Here is a 21,427-nt window from a genome sequence, read left to right on the forward strand (position 1 = left end):
TAACAGGCAGACATATTTGTTCTTTAGACAATAGAAAAATTAAACCAAACTTTAAACTTATTAAAAGAGAGTTGTTTTGTAGGCAAATGGGTCAAAAACTAAAATTTTGAAATTTTTGAGCTAGCAATTAGCAATGACAAACCATGACTTTACTCTTAGAGATGAAACGCATCTCTTTTTCTCCTCTTCCAAGCAAAAGTTGTAATTTTGCAGTAAAGATAAATATTAGCTCTAAAGTACAAACAACTCTGAGAGCTACAGATAGTCAAGTACTCGAAATTTATTTAGTGGAGTCTTAGACTTGCACTAGATCATATTGATACTCTTAAAGAACTGACTAGAGCTAGAGAAAGCTAAAACAGTTTGGTGAACAAAGAAACAACACACAGAAGTATTCTTTTTAAACGTCAGACCATTAATAATTGGTGGCCAGCAAGAAATTGATGATGATGATTGATGAAATTTGGTTTATCCATTAGTATTCTAAGATTTTGGTGGATTATTGCATGGGTATCTATAGCTGTGTAGGGGTAAAAGACACTTATATGGAAGCAAGATATTTAAAAGTAGAATAGAGAAGTAAATGAATTGCATTAAGAAAAATCAATCGTTGACTGTTAAACCTACTGGGCACTTAAATACAATTTGCTCACGTTATTATTTCTGTAATAAATAAAACTGAAATAAAATTTACGAATTCGTTTAACCGAGTATATTTGACACAACCAAATATCAGTTGGTATAATTACTAAACCTATTTAAGTATACAAAAATGGGTACTCAACAAAACACTGCCCCTGACAATCGGTGTCCTGAAAAATCGACACCTTTCGCCCCTATTGCAAATAATACACGTAAGTAAACATTAAAGCGTATCGCATAGACGGAATGTTACGGTAATAATACATACATATGATCACATAAACCAAAAAATCTCTAAAATTCACATTCAAACCGACCGGTTTCGATACAAGAATAATTTCTTTTGAGCTCTATTAAGAGATTCATTTTTACTATACATAAGGCATGGTTATGTATTTATATAATCTCAAACCAGTTTAAATAAAAAAAATTGCCATGACGTGTCGGATTTATTATTGCAAACATCTTCACCGTATATGCTACTTGGCAGGACTGGAAGGAGTTGTACGACTCCTAGAAAAGTTTAAAATAAAAATCACATTCACGCTTGTACACCAAGTTGAGGTGTTCCTAAAGGACACCAATTTGCGTCACCACCGAAGCGGTTGTATTTTCCTCAGAATCAGAGTCGGATGTGTCTGAGGTAGGTCGTTTCGCATGAGTTCGAGGTACTATAGGGGACAATCGAGGTCCTCCACAGTTTGATTCGAGGGTACTCGATTTACTTGAAGGTGAGACCGAGTACTCTGACGTATTTCCTTCGTCTGAAGGAGGCTCCCGCTGGTCCAGACGATGGATGTTGTACCTTTTGAGTCGACGGCCTGGACAAATTGGTCTTCGTGCCAAGCTGAAATTGTTTAATTCGATTTAATTTATTATGTTTTACACGAACCCCACCCCTTTACCTTGTTTGTTCCATTATTAATGAAAGTTTGCTATTTACAGTAAACAATATCGTATAAATTTAACTTCAATGTTAAGCTAGTAAAGGACTCACCTGCGTCGCCTTAAAGAAGGATCGTAAATCTCCCCTTCTTCATCAGTAAAACTATCCTCATTGGCTGCGTCCTCCGTACTGTCTCGATCATGTGTAATCTGCCGAAATACCAAATTGTCCGACACATTTCCATTATCGTAGGTGGTGATGGCGGACACTTTCCTAGTAATAGCCTCCAGGTTTTCTTCCCCAGATACTTCCGGAGTATCAATGTTCCGATTTACTTTGTCTTCTAAATCCATCGGACTATCCGGTCGAGAGTCAGTTTGCGCAAACCCGTGCTGCACCAAATAGTGGAGTCTCACGGCGTTTCCATTGACGCCTTCAGGGTCTTCGAATTGCTGCAGAATAACCCTTTGAGGTTTCTTGTTGTAGGAGGGTGTAGTAGTGGCGGTCGGACTGCTCAGATCGTTTTCGCTCACGTCCATGCAGTCCGTTTGAGTCTCGGCGTCCACTACAACGGACGCACGACAGCTGGACGCTCTCGAACCAAACCCAGAACTACGAGGTGAACCAGAACCAGTTCTACGATGACGTTTTCGATAGGAACCACCAGTCGTCGTTTGCGTAGTCACTGAATCATTTGTTGGGTTTAAAGTTATGTAGAGAGACGGTTTGGTATCAGCCTGCAAGTTAAAAATGCTGTAAGTTACTAAAACTTTTACATTACTAAATGTAAAATAGAAATTACACAGGTAAAACACCAATCGGGAGGGTATTTGCAGAGGCATCCTTAGGATTAATTTTAAATTCTGGTGCTTGTTAATGTTGAGTGAACTGGCTCAGTAATGGAACGAACAGTATAAGCACCAGCATAAGCATAAATTTGGATAATGCTGGACAGGGAAACTAATATCTACTTACATTTTCTGGAGTTTCTGGGCTTGTAAGACTACGATCAGGACTAGTCGGTGTGGTGCTTTGGTTTCCAGTTGCGTTCCCCGTTCTCCGCCTGTCCACCTTCTTCCAGTTCAAAAATCTCCTCCGTCGATCACTTTTTCGTTCCAGTTGCAGCACACCGGCGCTCTTCGCACGCTCCCTCTGCATCATGCCCGTCAATTCCGCTACCAACTGATTCACTTGCTCCAACTTTCGGTCGTACAACTCTTTAATGTCCAATATGTGCTTAATTTCCATCTCTCTTCGTTTGATCAACTGCTCTTCCTTTAAATGAATCTCGATCTTATGTTTCTGCTGCTGCTCTACAAACTGCGTTATCTGGCTCTTAATTTCCGCTTTCCAGGTTTGTTGGGTTTTAAAGAACTGATCGTCTTTGAACTTGGCTAAAATTTCAACTGCGGCAATCTCCAGATGGTTGCATATAAGTTTAAAGCTTGGCCGTTCTCGGGGGTTATGTTTCCAACACATTTGCAGGATGAGTTTGAAGCCGTCCGGACATGTGGATGGTATGGGAGGTTTTAATTTGCCTGAACCCACCGAATACATGATGGCGTTTTGTTCCATACCATCGTAGGGAACTTCGCAGGTCAGGAGTTCCCATAATACCACTCCAAAAGCCCACACATCTATTTTTTCGTTGCAGGCTAGTTCTTGTAGAGCTTCAGGGGCCATCCAGGCTACTGTGCCAGCAAATGTCATCTTTTCACTCACTCCATTCCACGTTCTTGAAGTTCCAAAATCGCTTATTTTTATCACTTCATCGTCTCCAATCAAAACGCTGTAAATATAGATAATCAGTCAATTTGATAATAGTGAGTCAACCATTGTCTTAAAAAAGATTAAATTTCCAATATGTCTGAACAATCAAAATCAACAATTTTGTTTATAGCAAGCTTTAAATCCCAACAATGTGAATTATGTTACCGTGAAGGCGATTAAACTGATATTGTGTAAACTGATAACAGAATAGCCTAACACGAAATTACGTAGAAAAACATTACCATAAATACACTTACTTGGGACTTTTCAAGTCACGATGAATGATCTTGTGCATATGCAAGTAATGCATTCCGCTGGATATTTGTTTAGCCCAACTGACCACTCGATTAATAGTCACGACGTTCTTCTGATTTTTGAGCAAATAAAATAATGACCCGTAAGGGCAAAACTCCATCACGATGCAAAAACATGGCTCCTGAGTGCACACCTGGATTAATTCTCGTTAATAATCACACTATCAGTCATACCTGGTATAATTACCCCTTTGAATTGTACTATGTTGGGATGGTTCAGCTTTCTTAAGTTTGCAATGTCAGTGTCTTTGAGCTCCGACACCTTCTTAATAGCCACCAGGGTGTTGTTGAGATAACCGGAGAATACGGCTCCTTGTCCACCGGAGCTGATAAATTGCAGGTCGGTGATTTTCTCGAAAGGGATTTCCCAATCATCTGAAATGATAAAGATTGTGTCTGGTCACAGATAAGAGACTAAAATTTTTTTTAGTGCTCTGCAATCTATCAAATCTTTCACCATGAGGTTGTGTCATTTGATTAACCAAATACAAGATGAGGCCTGTACAGTGACAGACATAACCAACCAAGAACAATAATTCAACTCATGGGAAGAAATAGCTCCATGAAATTTTGAATAAAATTTATCTAATGTACTTTCCAGCTTAGTTCCATAATGTCAGCTTAGGTTGGTTACTTCTTTTGGTTTAAATGAGTGTGTTTTGGACATTGCACTGTTTTAGTTACATAATCTATACCTGCTTTTGTGTGAATTACGTTTTTGTGTAACCTTTATCGTTTTTGCTGAATTGTTAGGATTTTACTGATAGTCTATCAAATAAACACTTTGAGACGTGTTTTCATCAATTAAAATGTAAAAGGCCCACTAATCCTGATAATGATGTCATGTCCCTGATCTGCAGTGTTTTTGTCTAGGATTTTTCTTAATCCTGATAACTAATCTCGCAGTTTAAAACTTGCAAGAGTCAAGGTTCAGAAGAATTGTGTATTTCGTAGTAACTCAGTGTACTGCAGATTACCTTGTCATTATGGAATTTTATATTATAACATTTGCATGTAAACATAGACTATACACAACTAAACACAGCATTGTTCGTAGTTTGTTCTGAAACTGAAAGCTGCTTTTTTTACCAATCAAAACCAGTGGGTAGCTATCAAGACTTTAGAATTAACACTGTCAGATCATAAAAATCTAGTAAATTTCCTTTACTAAATTTAGATATAATTATTATTGCAAAATCAAGTATTTTTGATATTACTGCTTACCCTGACCACAGAGGCGTACTCGCAGTATTTTAATACACTAGATTTTATATTAGAATGTATTTGCAAAACTATAGGCATACCTAACTAATTATAATTACTTTTTACCACCAAAAAACTGGAAAGCTCTATTGTTGTTTTGCATTATTAAACGTATAGATATCAATATTTTTAAGAATCTAGTAAAATTGGTGAAAACATCTATACTGTTGTTGAATGAAATTCTTAATAACATCATATAGATTAACAACCAGTTATTAAATTTATTTAAGAACTTCAATGTTTTATCACTTGTAGTACTAGGCAAATAAGATTTTATTCTTAACTAAATTTTATTTTGCAGTCAGAAGCCAGTGGCGTAAGTCAATAATTTGGATACGTTTCTCTTAATCATTTATAATTAATCAATTTACAGTTTTGCTGGTGTAAATATAGTCATTTGCGGTTAGGTGTCATAGCTATGCTAAACGATGAATTTAGATAATTAATCAGAACACACCTGTATAGATGTTGAGGGTAACTAGGTTTACTCCAAAGTGATTCTATTAAATTGTGTCTTGAGAATATTATTATTTATTACACAGAGTGTCCCAGTTTTAAGAGAAAAAAGCTTAATGACGTAAGTAAGTATAGGAAAATTTATACAAAAATAGGATGTCGCAACATGTAATAGACAGGTTTTGAATGTGACAAACAAAGAAGTAAACGTCACATTCAAAACCGTGTACCTGTCTATTGCATTGTTGTGTCATCATGTTTTTGTATATATTTCCGTAAAATAAGATAATGTCGGATTGTAATTTAAACTAATTTGACATGTTTCTGATTGCCCAGGACTTACTGAAACACTCTGTATTTGATCTTGTTTTTAAAAAACAGAAGTATTTTCAGTCAAAATGATTTGGCAAGTTATGGCTAATTTACTCAGGTACAAAAATCTACCCTAATCCTCCACATAACATATTTGACCAAAAGGTACTTACCTTGACCATTTTTATTATCCTGAACCCCTTTGCCTATTATACTGAGAACGGGCCGTAGACAACCGAAAATTCCGTTCATCCAACCCTGTTTCAAATCGTAGGCGTTTGGTTGGGGTGTGTCCGGTGAACTGTCCTGAATTATCGATGGTAGATTTCCAATACTGGTCTCGGTGAATCTTTGCAAGTGGTTGAGGTCTCCCTCCAATCTCTCGGTCAAACTGAAACCAAACCAGACATCAATCTGGTGTCCTTGCACCTCCAAAAGACAGGCCGTTAACTCGAGTAAACATACTGATAAGAAGTTTTATAGTGTATGTACGCCAAGGCTGTTCGATACACCTATTGATATCGAAATTACCGGATTCTGACGTCAGAAATTACGTAGGAGTCAAAGAACGAAAATGGGCATGCAATTGTGAAAGGGGGCTGGCGAAACACGAAGGGTGCATACAGAATTTAATTATTATACGGAAGACTTATGGGTCAAGGGGACCAATTGATGGTTTTTGTTCGTCTGCAACCGACCTGTCTTGGCGAAAATTTTCAATAGTGAAAACGGTGCAGGCCACCTGCTTATTGGTGTTGCTGTGTTGAACCCCCATTTTCAGCTTGACTATTCCCATTATAACTGTTCACTGAACACTTTTTTACAAGTAAACCTCAAAGAAGCCATAAACAGCACGTACTGTCTCTTTCGAAATCGTCACCTCATCCGTACCGAGTACCGAGAGAACTGCCTGCTTTGTCGTTTGAATGTTGTGTTCAGTTCAATAACAGGAGATCGATTAGCTGGTCTACGATTGGTCGAGAGTACCGTTATCTAAGTCACAAGGTAAAAACAGAGATAAACGCGTTTCAGACGCGAAATATTTTATTGTTTAAATATTTGGAGTCGGTAACATTTAAAATTAGGTACGTCGTATGCACGTCCATAATAGGGCAGACTTTTCCCACGACATGAGGGCTTTAATTAAATGTGCAGGAAGTCGCCTGCTTCGAAGCGGAACTTCTTCGAGAAGGTTCAAAAACTCACCTTTCCGCCAGGTCGCACTCGTCTTGACCCCGAGGAAGGTCCGAAACGTCGCAAAATGATTCTCTAGTGGGCGACAGGGAGTTTCCCCGTTCCAATGTTCCTTCGGGCGTATGCATTTATTGCCGCACCTGAAATATCAGTCTTTTGTCAAATTTGATCTATATTCGAATTTAACAGATTAACAGCCGGTTTTGATGGAAGCCATCATCAGATCTAAAAGGATATAAAATTATAATGTAACGCAAAATTTAAATTCTAAATCAGAAAGGAAAAGTCTAATAATTACTAGGTATTACGACAGTACAATTGACAGAGAATTTTTGAATCTCCAAAACAACATTACAAAAAAATATATTTTATGTAGAGCATTTGTTTGGCTGATTACCCTAGTTTCTGAAAAAACTTATGATACCAATTTCGGACAAAGGTAAGTTTGCTTTAAATTGGCTTATTTTGATGTCAGGATTATGTCCTAGGATTTTAGACACCCCATATATCCTTTTTTCCTGCTTGTAACCTAATCAGTGACAGTCAGAGTGTTTTTCGTTTAATTTAAGCTTGTATTTGTAAATGTGGGAAAACCCTGGAACCCAGAACAAGATGATCATTATCTTTGAAGTCAGTGGATTTTCTTTTAAATTAAAGTAATAAAAATAAGGTTTCCCTGGTTTCCTCTTATTCATTCTCTTCAATTTCTTCTTCTTATTCAATAAGAAGTTTAGAAATTGGTAAACGAAAGTGCTTTATCGTTTATTCATGATCCTTTTGAATTAGAAAGGACAAGACTGAAAAGAACCTTTTTACCTGGAATTTACAGCACAAAAAATTGCTGTAATCCAAAGATAAGCCGACTCTCAATGAAAAGAAAACCTTTTACCTGCCTGACAAGTGACAAACAAGAAGAAAGCAAAATAAGATAAATGGTCAAAAATTCAGGTCTTGTTGCGAATTAACAGATATATTTATGAACAGTTAATGACAGAGTGGCCATACTAATTGGGTGTTTGTAAACAGTTGTACCAACTTAATAGTCCTTTGGTAAATAAACATACACTTGTTTTCCTCTCCGGAAACTGATTTGTTTGTTTGTTTGGTTTAAGGGATGGTACAGTTCTTCGGCGTGTATCCAAGAAATAATCTCCATTTACTGACCCAAACACTCAAGACATTTTTGTATTGTGATCATTTCTGTAAACTGATGGTGTGTTGCGATCTTTAAAAATCAGTAAACAACACTGCACTTGGCCCATATTATACAAGGGCTCCAAACCGGTTCTAGAAACGGTTCACAAACGTGAACAGAACCAAATTTTTGTATCCTTGACGCGAAAAAAGTAATATCGGCCGTCTTAGTTACGATTTTATGCGTTAAATTGCTAATTTTGAATCTTGTATCAGAAATTCTTTAGTAGGACAATTTTTTATGCTATTGATCCTTTGTGATGTGAATCCTTTAGAAGATATGATGTTTAAATATGTTTTCAATAATGTATATAATTTACTAACAAAATCTGTTATAATAGCATATATCCAAGTTATTACGTTCTGTCAATGACTGCAATTACGATTTCGTTATTTGACAAACTTTTAGACTATAGAAACAATAGAGTGTCAGACTACATCATCAGGAGATGCACGTATACCATTTACTAACATTGTAATATTTCATACATATTACCAGCAGGGTTGTTCTAATTTAATTTATTATTATTTGGTATTGGAACGTTGCTGTAATTTCAAATAACTCCAGAAAATAAATTCAATTGGGGAGAAGTCAGGGGATCTGGGTGGCCAAGCTCTCGATACAAATCTGCCTGTTCCATTAAATCTGCTCTTATAGAACAAGTAGTTCTATTCTTTCTATATTTGGTATGAATTAATTTTAAAGAAGTTCCAAAAGCTTTTACACTATTAAGCATCTGGAATGGTCCCAATAAGAAGGTTAATTACGGTAATTCAAACATCTTTTTTACAGTATCGAATTTGTTCTTATTGTAGTCATATGGTCTGGATCATTTGCATTTGATGAAATTAGTGTTTCACAGACATTAATTGCAATGAGAAGAAATCTTATTGATGTTCTTCCTGTATTATTTGCGGAATGTCAGCAAACCAAAATTAATAATGCAGTCTTGAATCCTGAATATAAATCCTGAAGAATTCTCATTATTTGGGTTTCCAAAGCTTTTGCCCTAACACTTTTGCCTCTTCCTCTTTTATCAATTGACTGTCTTCTTTCATTCATGTTTTTTACAAAAATAAATATTTTCCTGACCACTCTAGCTGCCAATTTGCTTCGTTTTTAAAGAGAATAGCATTACATGTTACACAGTTAACATCAAGAATAATAATTTTTGTGAAGTATATTTTTTAGAAACGTGTTAAAACAAAGGAGGGCTATCCCTTAATAACATAGGTAGTCAGGGAAGATCTCTTGAAGAAGTAAGCATTATAACATGTGCATTCATCTAGTAACTATAAGTAGTATTCCAATTATATGTATGTTTATATAAGTAACACTCATTCAATGGTGTCAATATGGTACACCTTGCAAAAACTGTATGGATTTAAATTTACATGTTTATGACAAGAAAAAAATATTCTGCAAATTGCTAAATATAAATACATGTTGTGTACTTGTCCCTGATATCTCCAAGACTACACTACAAAACTGATTAGATTGTACCATTTTTTATATAGTCTCCAACTAACTAAACTAGATAATTGCACAAGACAACTTATGCAACCCAGGTGCCAATCAAGTTAATTGGCCGGTTCATACTGATCGCTATTGGTGATTAGTGTTAGCGCACCGAGACTGAACAGGTACCAGAAACTGGCACCATTTTCCGTAAAAGTCACAAAAAAACCTACTTTTTAATAGAAAAATCCTGCTGCGCACTCCAACAACAATAATTACAACCAATTACAAATTAAAATCCAAGTTAGCAGAAACGAGAGCACCAAAACACACTTTCACGACAACACGCACATATTTTCGTACCATAAAAGCGCAACGGTACCATGCCATAGTACACCCACGGGAAAATTGGGACGAAAGCCGAAAGTCTTCGGATCGAAGACGGCCACGAAACTAGTAAGGGTGGTGATACGGGGGTGGAAAAACACAAGACTAACGCGCAACGCAAAATGGCGCCCCGTCCTCCACGAATCCGCTCGATAACTGAGAGAGTTAACGGCGTCCCTTCTCTTTGCGTACCATGATGGCCGCGGTCATCCAGCGCAGAAGAACCATTATACCAGCATGGTTATTTGGTGGCGTTTTTGGTTCACCGTCATTTCTTTTGAGGGGTGAGAGGGTGCATTTTGAGCGTACACTATCTCAGGTGTCTGAAATTAATAAGGCAGTCCACATAATTGTCTTTTGTTTCTCCAACAGGCCAGTGCACTAGAAAGAGATAGGTATAGGGGGGGAACAAACACGCGCCTTTGAAGATGGATCGGTTGGCTTTTGTTTGATCATAAGTAACAGTGCTGAAGACTATCAGCACCATTTTTGCACCTTGTCATGATTATATAAAAATATAGCATATCAATAAATGAAAACAGTAAATTGCAACGTTCAGTTGTTGGAATTTCTGATTCACGAAAAAAAACTGAATGCTACTTCAGGTTTGGGTATTGGTGCGGATGTACTAGTGTGGTACCCAGGCAAGCCGTACCTTTGCCCTCTGTTTGTTTGGGTACAACTCACTTCCTCTGAAACAGGTACCCGATATTCTACCTGGCCGTTAAAAATAGACTCTCTAAATATGTGATGGTTGCCGTGAATATAGACTTTTGGACATTAGAAAAACGTGTTAACCATACAGGGCGGCCAATATAGTAAATCACAAAACAAGTTATGTAGTTCAAACACACTAGACGGTTAGTTAAGGCAGGTGAAACACTGGAAACTTGCTAAAAACCAGGATATGTTCAAATACAGGGTGGGCAAAAGCAGTGAAACAAATCTTTTTAACCTGATGAAAAAAGTCTCTGTTTTAATTAATACTATTACAAAAAGGTCCATCAAAAATGTCTTATGTACTGGGTGAGTGGACAATTGGTGCACTCAGAATGACCAGCTTCTCAAGGAACCGGATTACTTTTCTGGGGGAGATGTTGTCCAGATCCTCTGGCCAGAGCGCCTACCGTCCAAAAGGTCCAACCCTTAGTCATGATTATTTTATTATTTTAGGTAATATATTTCTGTTTTGTCTTGTGGGCCTCGTAGTAGTTCTTATGATGACTGAACAAAGTGTTCACCAAGTCTCCAGACTTAAATTAGACTATTTCTGTATCCTAATATTGTATTTTTCGCATTTTCTAAGGACACCATTTTCAACACTTCCTTTAACTAATCCTAAGTGACTATATATAGGGTAGTCTTCTCGACTTGATAACTTTCTGGGTTTTATTTTTTAAAAAGTAGGGTCACCCTGTAGGAACAAAAACCAATCAGTAAATAACCTGTCGCCGCTGTTCAAGAAAGCACAAAACGCAAGGTAGGTGGCAGATTACCCTGAAGGGCCCGATGAGTCACCACGTTTCTTTTGTATACGTATAGCAGGTGCACACACTTAGTTTTAACTATACCGCTCTTACATTTGCCCGAAACCAGGTAAAGACAGGTTTCTATACCCCAATAAATCTGTCTCTAGCAATGTGAAATCGATAATAAAACTAGTAAATCACAAAAATGACGTAACAACATTCGAAGAATAGGCCAAAGGGAAATTGATTGGCCCTTGACCTTCTCCCCAGATCGTCCCGGGAATTCCTGGAATCGGCTCATCCGATTACAAACAAGGGGAGAGAATATCAATTTTATGTGGCTTAATCCAGACAAACAACTCCTGGAACAGTTCTATGTGTATATTTAATTACTATTAGTTTTTGTAGAAGCAGCACCATTAAGTCATAGGCCAAAATTTCATGTAATGATGCTGAGTTGAACATGAAGGTAAAAATACCTTTTTGGATGAAGACACTCAAAAAAAAAAAAAAACGTTACAACATAACATGTTAACTCTTAAATAACCAAGATATGTTTACATTTCAGAGAGAAGCAAATATCAAACAAACCATTACTTAGAGGGTAAAATAGAGAGGACATCACAAACGAGAACATATGGTAATAAGACTGTTAAAACAATTATTTCATAATTCTTGTTAGCTCAAACAACTATACTATCTAGGGGCAGTTTATTGTTTAGAATTTAGAAGAACCAAAGGAGGCTTAAGCCCTCTCTTTATAAACCTCTTATTGCTCCTTCACAAGTTTATAATTAAACATTACTTAAATAATAATTTTAGGAATCTGGGTATTTATAAATCAAAATAGTTCTCACTCCCCTACACAATGCGAATATTTTTTATCACTCTCTTGATTCAACTCTTCCTGTTTCCGAGATTTGGCTAACTGTTGAATTTGTAGTCCTGAAAAATCGTTTTAATTTGTACAAACTCGTTTAATTACTGTCTTTTCTAGTGGTTTGATACGTTATTTTATATTGAAAACATTAATTTTACCTTTTCCTATAGTTTTTATGCTACTATTTTCTTGTTCTTTGTGTATTTTGGGTTGCCTAAGATGGTGAACTTCATTATTTAGAAATATTTGTAGTTGAGCAACAGATGGCAGCAAGTCCGCGTAAGCAAAACTTTTTCTCTCCGTCTTAAAGCATGAAGCTAACAAGGATAACTGTATCTTCGATCATCAGCTTGTGCTGTAAAGATGATCAGCTGTTTTCGTAGAAATTTTTGACAGATATCGTCCGGGTCCGGGTGCAGTAGCCATACTTTTTCCCTGTTTTTTGACTTGGTAATTCTCCATTTATTTCTTCATGTGAGGCCATTTCTCTCACAGGAGAGAGCGTGCACAAGAACAAGTTCAATGTTCTCGAAATAGCAACGCCGGAAACACATATCCATCTTCCAGTTCATCACTTTGTATGGTACCCCTTTTGTCTGCCTTTTTGGAGTGTAGCAGCGACATTTTACCTTTCCTTTAGCCGCTTGTTTACTTAGTTTTTTTCCGTGGATTGATCTCATTTCTACAGCATTCCCACAAGGTAAGTAGCTGAAATGTACAGTATATCTGCATTTCTGATTGTCTTGTTCTTTACAGCAACAAAATGACACCCCAGTAAAACCTTGTTGCTTGATGTTAAATGCTCACTAAATTCCTGCTCACACTACACTGCTCTAGGCTAAAATGGCGCACCACCAAGAAAATTTTCATGAACAACTGGAGTCCAATGATAAAGAGGTGGTAGAAAGATTGAAGCAGACAATTCGAGAACAGTTTGCAAAGGGTGGGTATGAACTTTCTTCAGGACAACAAACCTGAAAAGTTTTCAGATTATTTAAGTTTAGTAGAGAATGGAAGTAAAAAAAGCACCCCCTGTTGGTAACTGATTACATATTTAGTATAACTAAACAATCAGTTAATAGATGGCGTTTTTTTTTACTTACACACAATATTTATAACTGAATTATATCTATCTGACACATTGGTTTCTAGAGCAGAGTAGCTCTTTTATAAAACTGTGGTAAACATATGTTTAAGTTTAATTTGAGGCTTTAGGAATACAAGAGGTTAGCCTATAATAAATTAAAAATAATTTTAAAACTTGAAACAACATACTTGGTGAGGAAAGATGGTTAACAATCATACACTTTATCTCTGGCTCTTAGAGGCTGAGAAGGAAAAAAATTTTCATGGCAATCAAAAAACAATGACATTGTCATTTTATGAATAAAACCTACAAAATGACTATGAGATCAAAATATTTCTTGGGAATCACAACACTGTTGATAGTATGTGATTGGTTAAAAAACAGCAGCTTTAAGTTTGTTACTTTTTCTTGACCAATCATAAACTATGAACAATGCGCAATTTACGAAAATGTGGACTTAGCATAATGTCTGTGACATTTTACCTGTCATAATCAACTAACCAAATATGTCAGTGTTGTGTAAATAACACAGGTTTTATCAATATTAAGACCATAAAAGACTTCTTTTCAATTAGGTAATAGGTAAGATTGATATGCATTTTGCATTAGCATTAACCTGGTAATATAAAGCAGGTTTTACACAAAAAAGTGCGGTGTAAAACCTGCTTAAGTTTTAGTATTTAGTATCTTAGCAAATTCTTCCGAAATATTTGTAATATTCAATTACTAATAAACTGCTGTGAGTGAGTGTGAGTAATACATAATCATACACTTTTAGTTTCCGATCCTTGGCTCATAAATGGTTTATATGACTACTTTATGAACACAAACTCGATCAGGGGCATGGAAATGATCCTGTCATTGCGCCACCCCCATCAGTTTCACCTTTTTGACCGGTAAATACATTTTTTTTTTTATATAAGGCTCTAGTTGTACTAGTTAATATTTAAGGATGTACGACACCATCAAGAACCCCAAGAATGATCTCAATACACGTGTTCAGGCATTGACGCTGCTCGGTTACATAGCATGTAGTCAGACTACTTCTTGGTTGATTTCACTGCCGGATCATCCGCTTTTCAAACAAATTTTAAAGCTTTTAAATGTAAGAACGTTTTATGTTGAAAATTATTTTACTGACATAACAAGTTATAGACGGAAACTGAATTGCTGTCTTTAGTAAGTGCTTTATTGCTACTCATAGTGCTGTTACCCAGATTTCCCGCCCACATTGGACAATATTACCTAGACGATATCTTCAATATATTTTTGTAAGTTCACTTGTGTTGGTTTGTTTTTGTTTCTAAAACAAGTGAATTTACAGACGACTGGCCGGTTGGAATTCAAGTGTGTCAGGCCAAGTTGGAGAAGATCAAATTATTCACTTACAGGTGGCGCTGTATGCACTCTTTTTGAGGCTGTATGGAATGTATCCATGCAATTTTCTTTTATTTCTACGCACTCATTTTAAAGATAAGAATGACCCAATATTTTGTCATACCATAAAGGTGCTTATTTTTTCAGTTGCTGAAATGTTTAGTTTAATTTTTGGGTCGTTTTCAGCCTATGATAGACACAGTAAAAATGCATCCTTGTTTAGTGACGACCTCGAAAGAGAGCGAAATTACCACAGAGCGGTAAGTGATTTTCAATTTCCGTTCTAAAACGTTTCTGTAAGCACTAATTGTTGAAATGCCTATTTAATATATTTCTAGATGGATCAGAAAAGCACCACACGATGTTATCGTGGAATGTGAACGTCTTAGCTTAGATATAACGGACAGATGTTCTCACGAGAGCTGTCAGAATACAATGGAGTTTCGATCCCGTTCAGGCACTATGAACTCGACGGTGGGAAGCGGTACGACTAGTAGTATGGGGAGCGGTTTGCCCAGTGGTGAGACTATCATTTACTATAATAAAACACAGTCATTTTGTTTGCAAGTGAAGTTTATGATATCTTATCAATTGTTTATTTCTGAGTACTAAGTTACTGTTCCTCCAGTTTGATTGATTCTCTAGAAAGTGACTGTATTGTGCTTGTATCACATTTTTACCAAAAAAATTACTTGGCCTGTTTACCTCCAAAATATTACAAACCCAGCTAACTGAAACAATGGACCGACAAACATGGAAGACTAAAGTTAATAGTTGTATTAAGTTGTGTTAATTTCAGGACTTTTTACTTTACTTGTACAAGTAAGATATTCTCTCTGATGTCACACTTATCTCCTGAAGAATCTTTCATAACTCTTAAAGTAATAACTGGGCTTCCAGACAATCATTTAAAAAAAATGATGTAATTTGGGGTTACACTAAAATTTTTGGGTAAACGACTGCAACAAAAAATAATGTAGGGTTAAAACATAAATAGTTTTTATTTATTTCGTAGAATTTACATATCAACAACAAAACATCAAAGAATTGGCGTCATTTTTCTCTCAACCGACCAGTTTCAATCCTACATTTTTCTCCCCCAGCCAGTTTTATCAAGTGAAAGATGGAAGATTTAGGGAACCTGCAAGAGTGACCCCTGTACAGATCCAGGTTGTTTGTTGTTATCTGTCATTTTGATTTAGTGCTAACGACTGATTTCGTTAGAACGCGACCAGCCGCTCGTTTTTCCCAATATCTCAAGAAGGATCGCCACCCGAGGCCGCCATCGAAGCTACACCTGAAACCACTCCCGTCCGGGTAAGTCACGAGTTTTGGGTGTTTGGTTTTGGCTGTGTTTGTGTGTTTTGTTTGTATCATTCGCATCATTCGCGCAACGACGCTTTCCCAGGACTTTACAGAATCTCCTGCGCCTCAACCCAGTAGATCAAACGTAGCGCGCGCTTTAACGTCGTTTCGATCCGTTCCTGGTATCATCAGTGGCACTCCCACCAATAGCGTGCCCTCATCTCCGCTTCGTAAGGATGCCTCGCTGTTTGTTTTCCCGGCGCCAAGCAGTTCCAATCTCAGTCAGAACTTGGCACATCGGTTGGCTCTGGAACGTCAGGTAAGAAGGGGTAGCGCCATCATTTCATTCATCTTCCAGTTTGTTTTTTTTTTCTGCGTGTTTGATTTTTTCACATTATGCGCCTTTTAAACTAAATCATAATCCAGGGAAGCGAATTGCAAAGCAAACCTCCACCGTCGAGTCCTTTGAAAATAATCAGCTCGGAACCGCCACGTCAACGACCCGAATCTCCTGTGAGCCAGGAGGACGAAGAGGTTTCTTCAATCTCGGTGACCGCCAGCCACTCGGAAGCGACCAAAAAATGTGTGGCTAGACAGTGCGACAGCGTTTTACCGGATTCCGAAGATTGTACGTCCATTTTTGATAGGCCATGCCAGAAAATAGTGCACTTTAGTGGTTTTCAGCCTCAGACAAAAACGGCGAAGAGCAAGAGACTGAGCATGGTTCTCCTTGTGCAGCGGGCGGTTTGCACATGCCAAACTCAAAGTCCATCAACAGTTTTAAGAATCGTATTCGACGGTTTCGCTACCACAGTCAATGCAACCCAGAAATTGATCATGGTGAAACCTCTACAGGGAGCAGTCCTGGAAATGGTGAGTTTTTTGCTGCTATTAGTGCTCAGTTATGCCTTAAGTTTTTGTCATTATTGTTTGATTATGTATAAGTATTTTTGACGGTTTACAAAAAACGTGTAACTGGCGTTATTTGACACGGAAGATTGTAACTAAACTATTAAGTATTAAAACTCCCCCAAAATTTCAAAAGTAATGGGAAAGATATTCAAAAAGTTTAGAGCTTTATAGAAAATTGACCTTATTCTGATTGTGCAAGTAATTTAGTTTTTTTTTTGGTACGTGATATTATTTTTTGTAAAAAACGTAGTAATGGCTCTCTTATGATTTTGGACTTTTGGAAAATCCGATAGTACAATAATATTTTCAGTATGTCTATTGGTGAATATTTAGCAAAGAACACTGAGTAAGTTAGACTTTATGGCAAAATGATTTAGGCTTTGGCTCTTTGGAAACTTCCACCGTTCGTCGGGCAAACTCCTGCCCAGATATGAAGAAAAGCCTCCACGCCTCTTTACCAAAAGATTGCAACAAAAAACCTTTCTACGAAACAGACGAGGAGATCGTGTCCGAAGACCACTCAAACGGGGTGGCCGCCAGCAGTGCTCTCATTTCGAAACCGCCCACGATTCACTCGGCCACCCAAACCGAGGTGTTTTGGCCGATGCCTTACGAACACTTGTTTTTGTTGATTTTTCCATCATTGCGGGATGACTTGACCGAGGTGAAGACGACCGCAAAGATACCAACTCCCGGGACCGCTCTTCACCGTACGATCGAGCCAAACCGACCTTCGTTGTATGATCTGTTGGACAAGTACGTGGAGGGTTGCGCGGCGGCTGAAAACCAAAACTCCAAAGACCAAGTACAGCTGATCCAGGACCAAGTAAAGTTGCTTCAACAGCAGTTACTGTTTGAACGGCATCGTAGAGAAACGCACGCCTATAAAAACAGGACTTTGCTATCAAACGCGAAAAATATCAGACTCCTTGAAGAGCATAACTCGGCACTGGTTAGTTAAATTTTGTTTTTTTTATGATTACTTCGAAATTTACCACTTCTACTTTTTGATATCTATCAAGCAAGCACCACGTTGCCTAAAGTAAGTAAATTCTATTGTGTAGTGAATCAAGCTGATTAATGACCCTGTGATTCATAAGTTAGATTGGAAAACTATACTTCCATTTAACATTTTTATAAAATATTATTTATGACTTAAGTAAGGAAAGGTAGGGGTGGTAACTTCTGAAGTACACATACTTGTATGTTACTTCTTGTTAAATGATACCAAAATTGGGTTGCAGAGAGATCAAGTGCAGCTAGAACAAAAAGAAATCGACGAGTTACGTCTTCAAGTTGACATATGCAGGAGAGAGGTGGCTGAGGAACGACGTATTATGGAACAGACCGAAGTTTGCTTGGAAGAGAAGGTCAGTCGTTTTAATTTAATAACCTGACCCGTCAATAATACAAAGTTACAGTGTAAAAGACTCATCGAGGAGAATATCACCTTGAAGGACACTGCCAGCAAACTGCAAGCGGAAATGGCCAGTTACAAGATAAAGTACAATAGTATTGACAAAGAACGCCAAGAGGCCGAGGCGGTACTTATGGACGCTTTAGCAGAAGGAAAAATAGCCAAAGATCAAGCAATGGCCGGAGAAAAGTACAAAGAAAATCTGCAACAAGCCAACCGGGAGCTGTTGCTTGCGGGCGAACTAAATACCAAACTCCGCGATCGACTTGAGCAACTAACTTCCAGGGGCCAAACTGACGAAGAGATGCGTCAAATCTCTGAAGCCTACCGGGAAGAACTGAAAAGTAACAAATCTTCCCAAATTAATTGCAAACAGGCTTAAATGTTACAAATTTTAGGTTTGCAACGGCAGATCAACGCAAAGTCGGTCACTATGGAAGCTTACCGCGCTCGCATAGCTGACCTAGAACACTCTTTAGCCGCTAAAGACGAATTGTTTGTGTCTCAGAAACGAGCTCTCACAACAATTAGCGAAGAACACGCGGTGATGATGGAAGCTGTCGAGAGCAAGTACAACTTACAGTTGGCCATCAATCGCAGTTTGGAGGAACGAATCTTGGAGTTGCGCATGAAGTTTGAGGGCGAGGTGGCGCGTCGGCGTACGAACTCGCCTGACACCTCGAGTTGTCACGAGGTTCGGACCACACCCACCGCTACCTCACCTCTTTCTGCTTCCTTGGCTTCGTCTGATGGTAGCGCCATCATGCACGAAGCACGAAGTTTGCAGGTGAGTTTTTGAACTATTGTTAACTGTATGAGTGATGGTGTGTTGATGAACAAAAACTCAATCTTATTTCTTATCATTTCCTATCAATCTTAGTGTTGCCACGACTATATTAGAATATATTGATGTCTTTGTAGATGAATGTGGACCAGGAGGGAAGTTCCAAAACTGGGGCTTGCGCCACTGACGAGCCGACCAATCAAGGCAAAAACGACTGATTTTTCAATACTGCTATTATTAAATTTACCGCTATTATAACTATTGTAAAGAATCTATTGAATAGTATTGTAAGCATTAAAAATACTGATGTTGAATGATGTGTCTTACTTACACAAACAAATATGTAAACTGAAGAAAAAATAAAAAGCCATTTTCTATTTCATTTTTGATCCAAATTTCCTGCTACCAATAAATTATGTACTATAACTTAAGTTATAGGGTAAATAAAAGTAAAATGCCAAAACTAGACAATAAAGAAGGTTTTCATAAATAAAACCAAAAACTGGAAAAACTCCATATTAATTGTCTAGAGCATTAAACAGAAGTTGACAATGTGACAAAGTATAATTAATATCTTTCATTACATTTTATTACACTGATTTTTTTTACAGAAAGATCTATAATGCCACAATACGATTATTGCTCAGCTTTATTCTTGGGCATTGACGTATTTTTTTTTATGTCTTCAAATTTATGCAAATTTCAAGATTTTGAGCTTTCACCTAGAATTACTATTTTTTTTATAAGGTTTTCAGTGAAGTAGATCAAATGTACATTTGTGCTCTAAATGTGTCTCTAAAATTTATTTCATCTCAATTGAAACAGGTGCCTATAAAATATATAATGTAATAAATAAAAAAGAGATAAAATTGAGGTCAACACAGAGAAAAAACAACAGAACAGTCATGTTCCTATTTTCCTCATTGGGTCCATTTGAGGAATATCACTAAATTTCTTTGAATTTTCATCTGCCCAATTGATGAATTTTTCTCCCAAGGTGGCAGCACATACAACCAACATAATGACGTCAGCTTCAGCTTGGTGGGCGCTTCCTGCTTTCTGGTTGGTTAGTCTTTCAAAAACATCCACAAGCTTGAAACTCAGTCTAGAACAAACTCTTTCTATAAGTAAGTAGTGATAATCTATTACATTAGAATATTCAACACACACATTTTTAGTTAGGAATAAATGTTGTTATGGTAAGACATATTTAACTGAAATCAAATAACTCTAATCTTTTAACTTACCCATAATTGAGTTGCCTCTTTGATGCTGGTACCTTCACTTTCTTTGGTTTTGGTGTAGTTTCATTCCTGGACTTACAATCTTCCAAATTATCCTTAGATGCCTTTTTAGGAGTGGTTTCATTAATTTTCTGTACCTCCAAAGCCCGTTTTACCCCTTGATCTCCTGACACATTAATTCTGGTATTACCACTGCACTCATACTCATCAAAGGCTTTGCATAGTATTTCATCAAACCCATCTTGAAACTCTAATGGAATTGAGTTAGTAACTACTTCTTCAACTTGAGCTTGTTCCTGAGCATGCAATGAACGAAAGGCATTCAGAGAATCAATACACAAAATGTCTTCAGGCAACTGACAGCCAGTCTTTTCAATTTGAGTTCTTAATATAGGGTAATCAAAACGATTACCATTATGTGCCACAAGGCAGATAGGTTTGGGGCTGTGTTCCAAAAAGTTAACAAGCAACTTTACTGTGTTTGCACTAAACGGGGCCGAGTGCTCCAAAGCCTCATTGGACAGTCCAGTCAGCTTTTCACTCTCAAAGGAGATTAACTTACGTGGGCTGAAGCATAGGCTCAGTTTATTCTGAACCCGTGGTATCACTCCCAAAAGTAGATGCTTGGTTTGCACTGTAATTACCGTTAATTCGGTTATTTTGGTGGTGTTGTTGTCGTAGCATGGCAGGCCTGTGGTTTCAAGATCTATAAATGCAAACGTCTTAATGTGGGCCATTTGGAGCTGTGGGATAATTAAACGTGTATTCAGGAAACGCCTAAACATGAAGCCATATCTCGCCTGATATGTTAGTTTAGAGTGGTTTAGTCAATATAGACCATTATTTGTAAAATTACTAATACATTTAAAATAAATAAGATAATAAATTAAGGAATTATGTCTTTGAGGTTAGGTCAAATCAAAAGTAAACAAACATTTCCTGTTCCTGTTTCTTTCTAGTACGATGTGCAATAGAGATGAAAAAATTGTTTCATTATTTGTTATATATGTCAAATATTAGACATTTGAGCTTATCAAAATTTGTAAATGGTACTGGGTATCACGTGATTATATTT

The 21,427-nt window shown here is 37.2% G+C and overlaps 3 protein-coding genes across 6 annotated transcripts; 1 reads left to right on the forward strand and 2 right to left on the reverse strand.

Annotated features, from left to right (window-relative positions):
• Nucleotides 1-697: 697 nt before the first annotated feature.
• On the reverse strand, nucleotides 698-9,918 carry wnd (Mitogen-activated protein kinase kinase kinase 13 wallenda). 3 transcript variants are annotated; one of them, XM_081984436.1, is made up of 9 exons: nucleotides 9,724-9,918; nucleotides 6,850-6,977; nucleotides 5,817-6,034; nucleotides 3,800-3,987; nucleotides 3,556-3,746; nucleotides 2,504-3,317; nucleotides 1,640-2,265; nucleotides 1,548-1,577; nucleotides 698-1,489 (listed from the first exon to the last, which is right to left on the reverse strand). In XM_081984436.1, the coding sequence occupies exons 2-9, from the start codon at nucleotides 6,963-6,965 to the stop codon at nucleotides 1,213-1,215; spliced, it is 2,460 nt and encodes an 819-aa protein (XP_081840562.1). In that variant the 5' UTR covers nucleotides 6,966-6,977; nucleotides 9,724-9,918; the 3' UTR covers nucleotides 698-1,212. The 3 variants fall into 3 exon arrangements, with proteins under 3 accessions (XP_081840562.1, XP_081840564.1, XP_081840563.1); XM_081984438.1 differs by lacking the exon at nucleotides 1,548-1,577 and having other exon boundaries at nucleotides 9,724-9,896; XM_081984437.1 differs by lacking the exons at nucleotides 6,850-6,977; nucleotides 9,724-9,918 and adding an exon at nucleotides 6,342-6,582.
• A 2,709-nt stretch (nucleotides 9,919-12,627) lies between these two features.
• Tsc1 (tuberous sclerosis 1 protein hamartin) lies at nucleotides 12,628-19,490 on the forward strand. Of its 2 annotated transcripts, XM_081984434.1 has the most exons (18): nucleotides 12,628-12,926; nucleotides 12,983-13,169; nucleotides 14,092-14,209; nucleotides 14,265-14,418; nucleotides 14,469-14,584; nucleotides 14,638-14,821; nucleotides 14,877-14,950; nucleotides 15,029-15,210; nucleotides 15,706-15,860; nucleotides 15,915-16,007; nucleotides 16,099-16,314; nucleotides 16,422-16,623; nucleotides 16,680-16,868; nucleotides 17,285-17,859; nucleotides 18,152-18,277; nucleotides 18,329-18,668; nucleotides 18,723-19,111; nucleotides 19,246-19,490. In XM_081984434.1, the coding sequence occupies exons 2-18, from the start codon at nucleotides 13,070-13,072 to the stop codon at nucleotides 19,324-19,326; spliced, it is 3,294 nt and encodes a 1,097-aa protein (XP_081840560.1). In that variant the 5' UTR covers nucleotides 12,628-12,926; nucleotides 12,983-13,069; the 3' UTR covers nucleotides 19,327-19,490. The 2 variants fall into 2 exon arrangements, with proteins under 2 accessions (XP_081840560.1, XP_081840561.1); XM_081984435.1 differs by lacking the exon at nucleotides 16,099-16,314.
• A 393-nt stretch (nucleotides 19,491-19,883) lies between these two features.
• Nucleotides 19,884-21,304, reverse strand: LOC145732285 (uncharacterized). Its single transcript, XM_081984439.1, has 2 exons — nucleotides 20,356-21,304; nucleotides 19,884-20,213 (listed from the first exon to the last, which is right to left on the reverse strand). The coding sequence occupies exons 1-2, from the start codon at nucleotides 21,135-21,137 to the stop codon at nucleotides 20,012-20,014; spliced, it is 984 nt and encodes a 327-aa protein (XP_081840565.1). The 5' UTR covers nucleotides 21,138-21,304; the 3' UTR covers nucleotides 19,884-20,011.
• Nucleotides 21,305-21,427: the final 123 nt, after the last annotated feature.

This window comes from Ips typographus, linkage group LG7 (genome assembly GCF_016097725.1).
Source record: "Ips typographus isolate SLU linkage group LG7, UJ_Ityp_2.0, whole genome shotgun sequence".
In the NCBI taxonomy this organism is placed as follows: domain Eukaryota; kingdom Metazoa; phylum Arthropoda; class Insecta; order Coleoptera; family Curculionidae; genus Ips; species Ips typographus.

Bases quoted from the DNA above. Each gene is read 5' to 3' on its own strand.
- wnd (XM_081984436.1), bottom strand. From the start codon at position 6,965: ATGCATACGCCCGAAGGAACATTGGAACGGGGAAACTCCCTGTCGCCC. The intron at 3,747-3,799 runs GTAATTATACCA...GAATTAATCCAG, and splicing joins ACATAGTACAATTCAAAGGG to GTGTGCACTCAGGAGCCATG. The intron at 1,578-1,639 runs GTGAGTCCTTTA...TACTGTAAATAG, and splicing joins CCTTCTTTAAGGCGACGCAG to CAAACTTTCATTAATAATGG.
- Tsc1 (XM_081984434.1), top strand. From the start codon at position 13,070: ATGGCGCACCACCAAGAAAATTTTCATGAACAACTGGAGTCCAATGAT. The intron at 14,419-14,468 runs GTAAGAACGTTT...AACAAGTTATAG, and splicing joins AAATTTTAAAGCTTTTAAAT to ACGGAAACTGAATTGCTGTC. The intron at 15,861-15,914 runs GTTGTTTGTTGT...TGATTTCGTTAG, and splicing joins TGACCCCTGTACAGATCCAG to AACGCGACCAGCCGCTCGTT.
- LOC145732285 (XM_081984439.1), bottom strand. From the start codon at position 21,137: ATGTTTAGGCGTTTCCTGAATACACGTTTAATTATCCCACAGCTCCAA. The intron at 20,214-20,355 runs GTAAGTTAAAAG...AGTTTGTTCTAG, and splicing joins AAGAGGCAACTCAATTATGG to ACTGAGTTTCAAGCTTGTGG.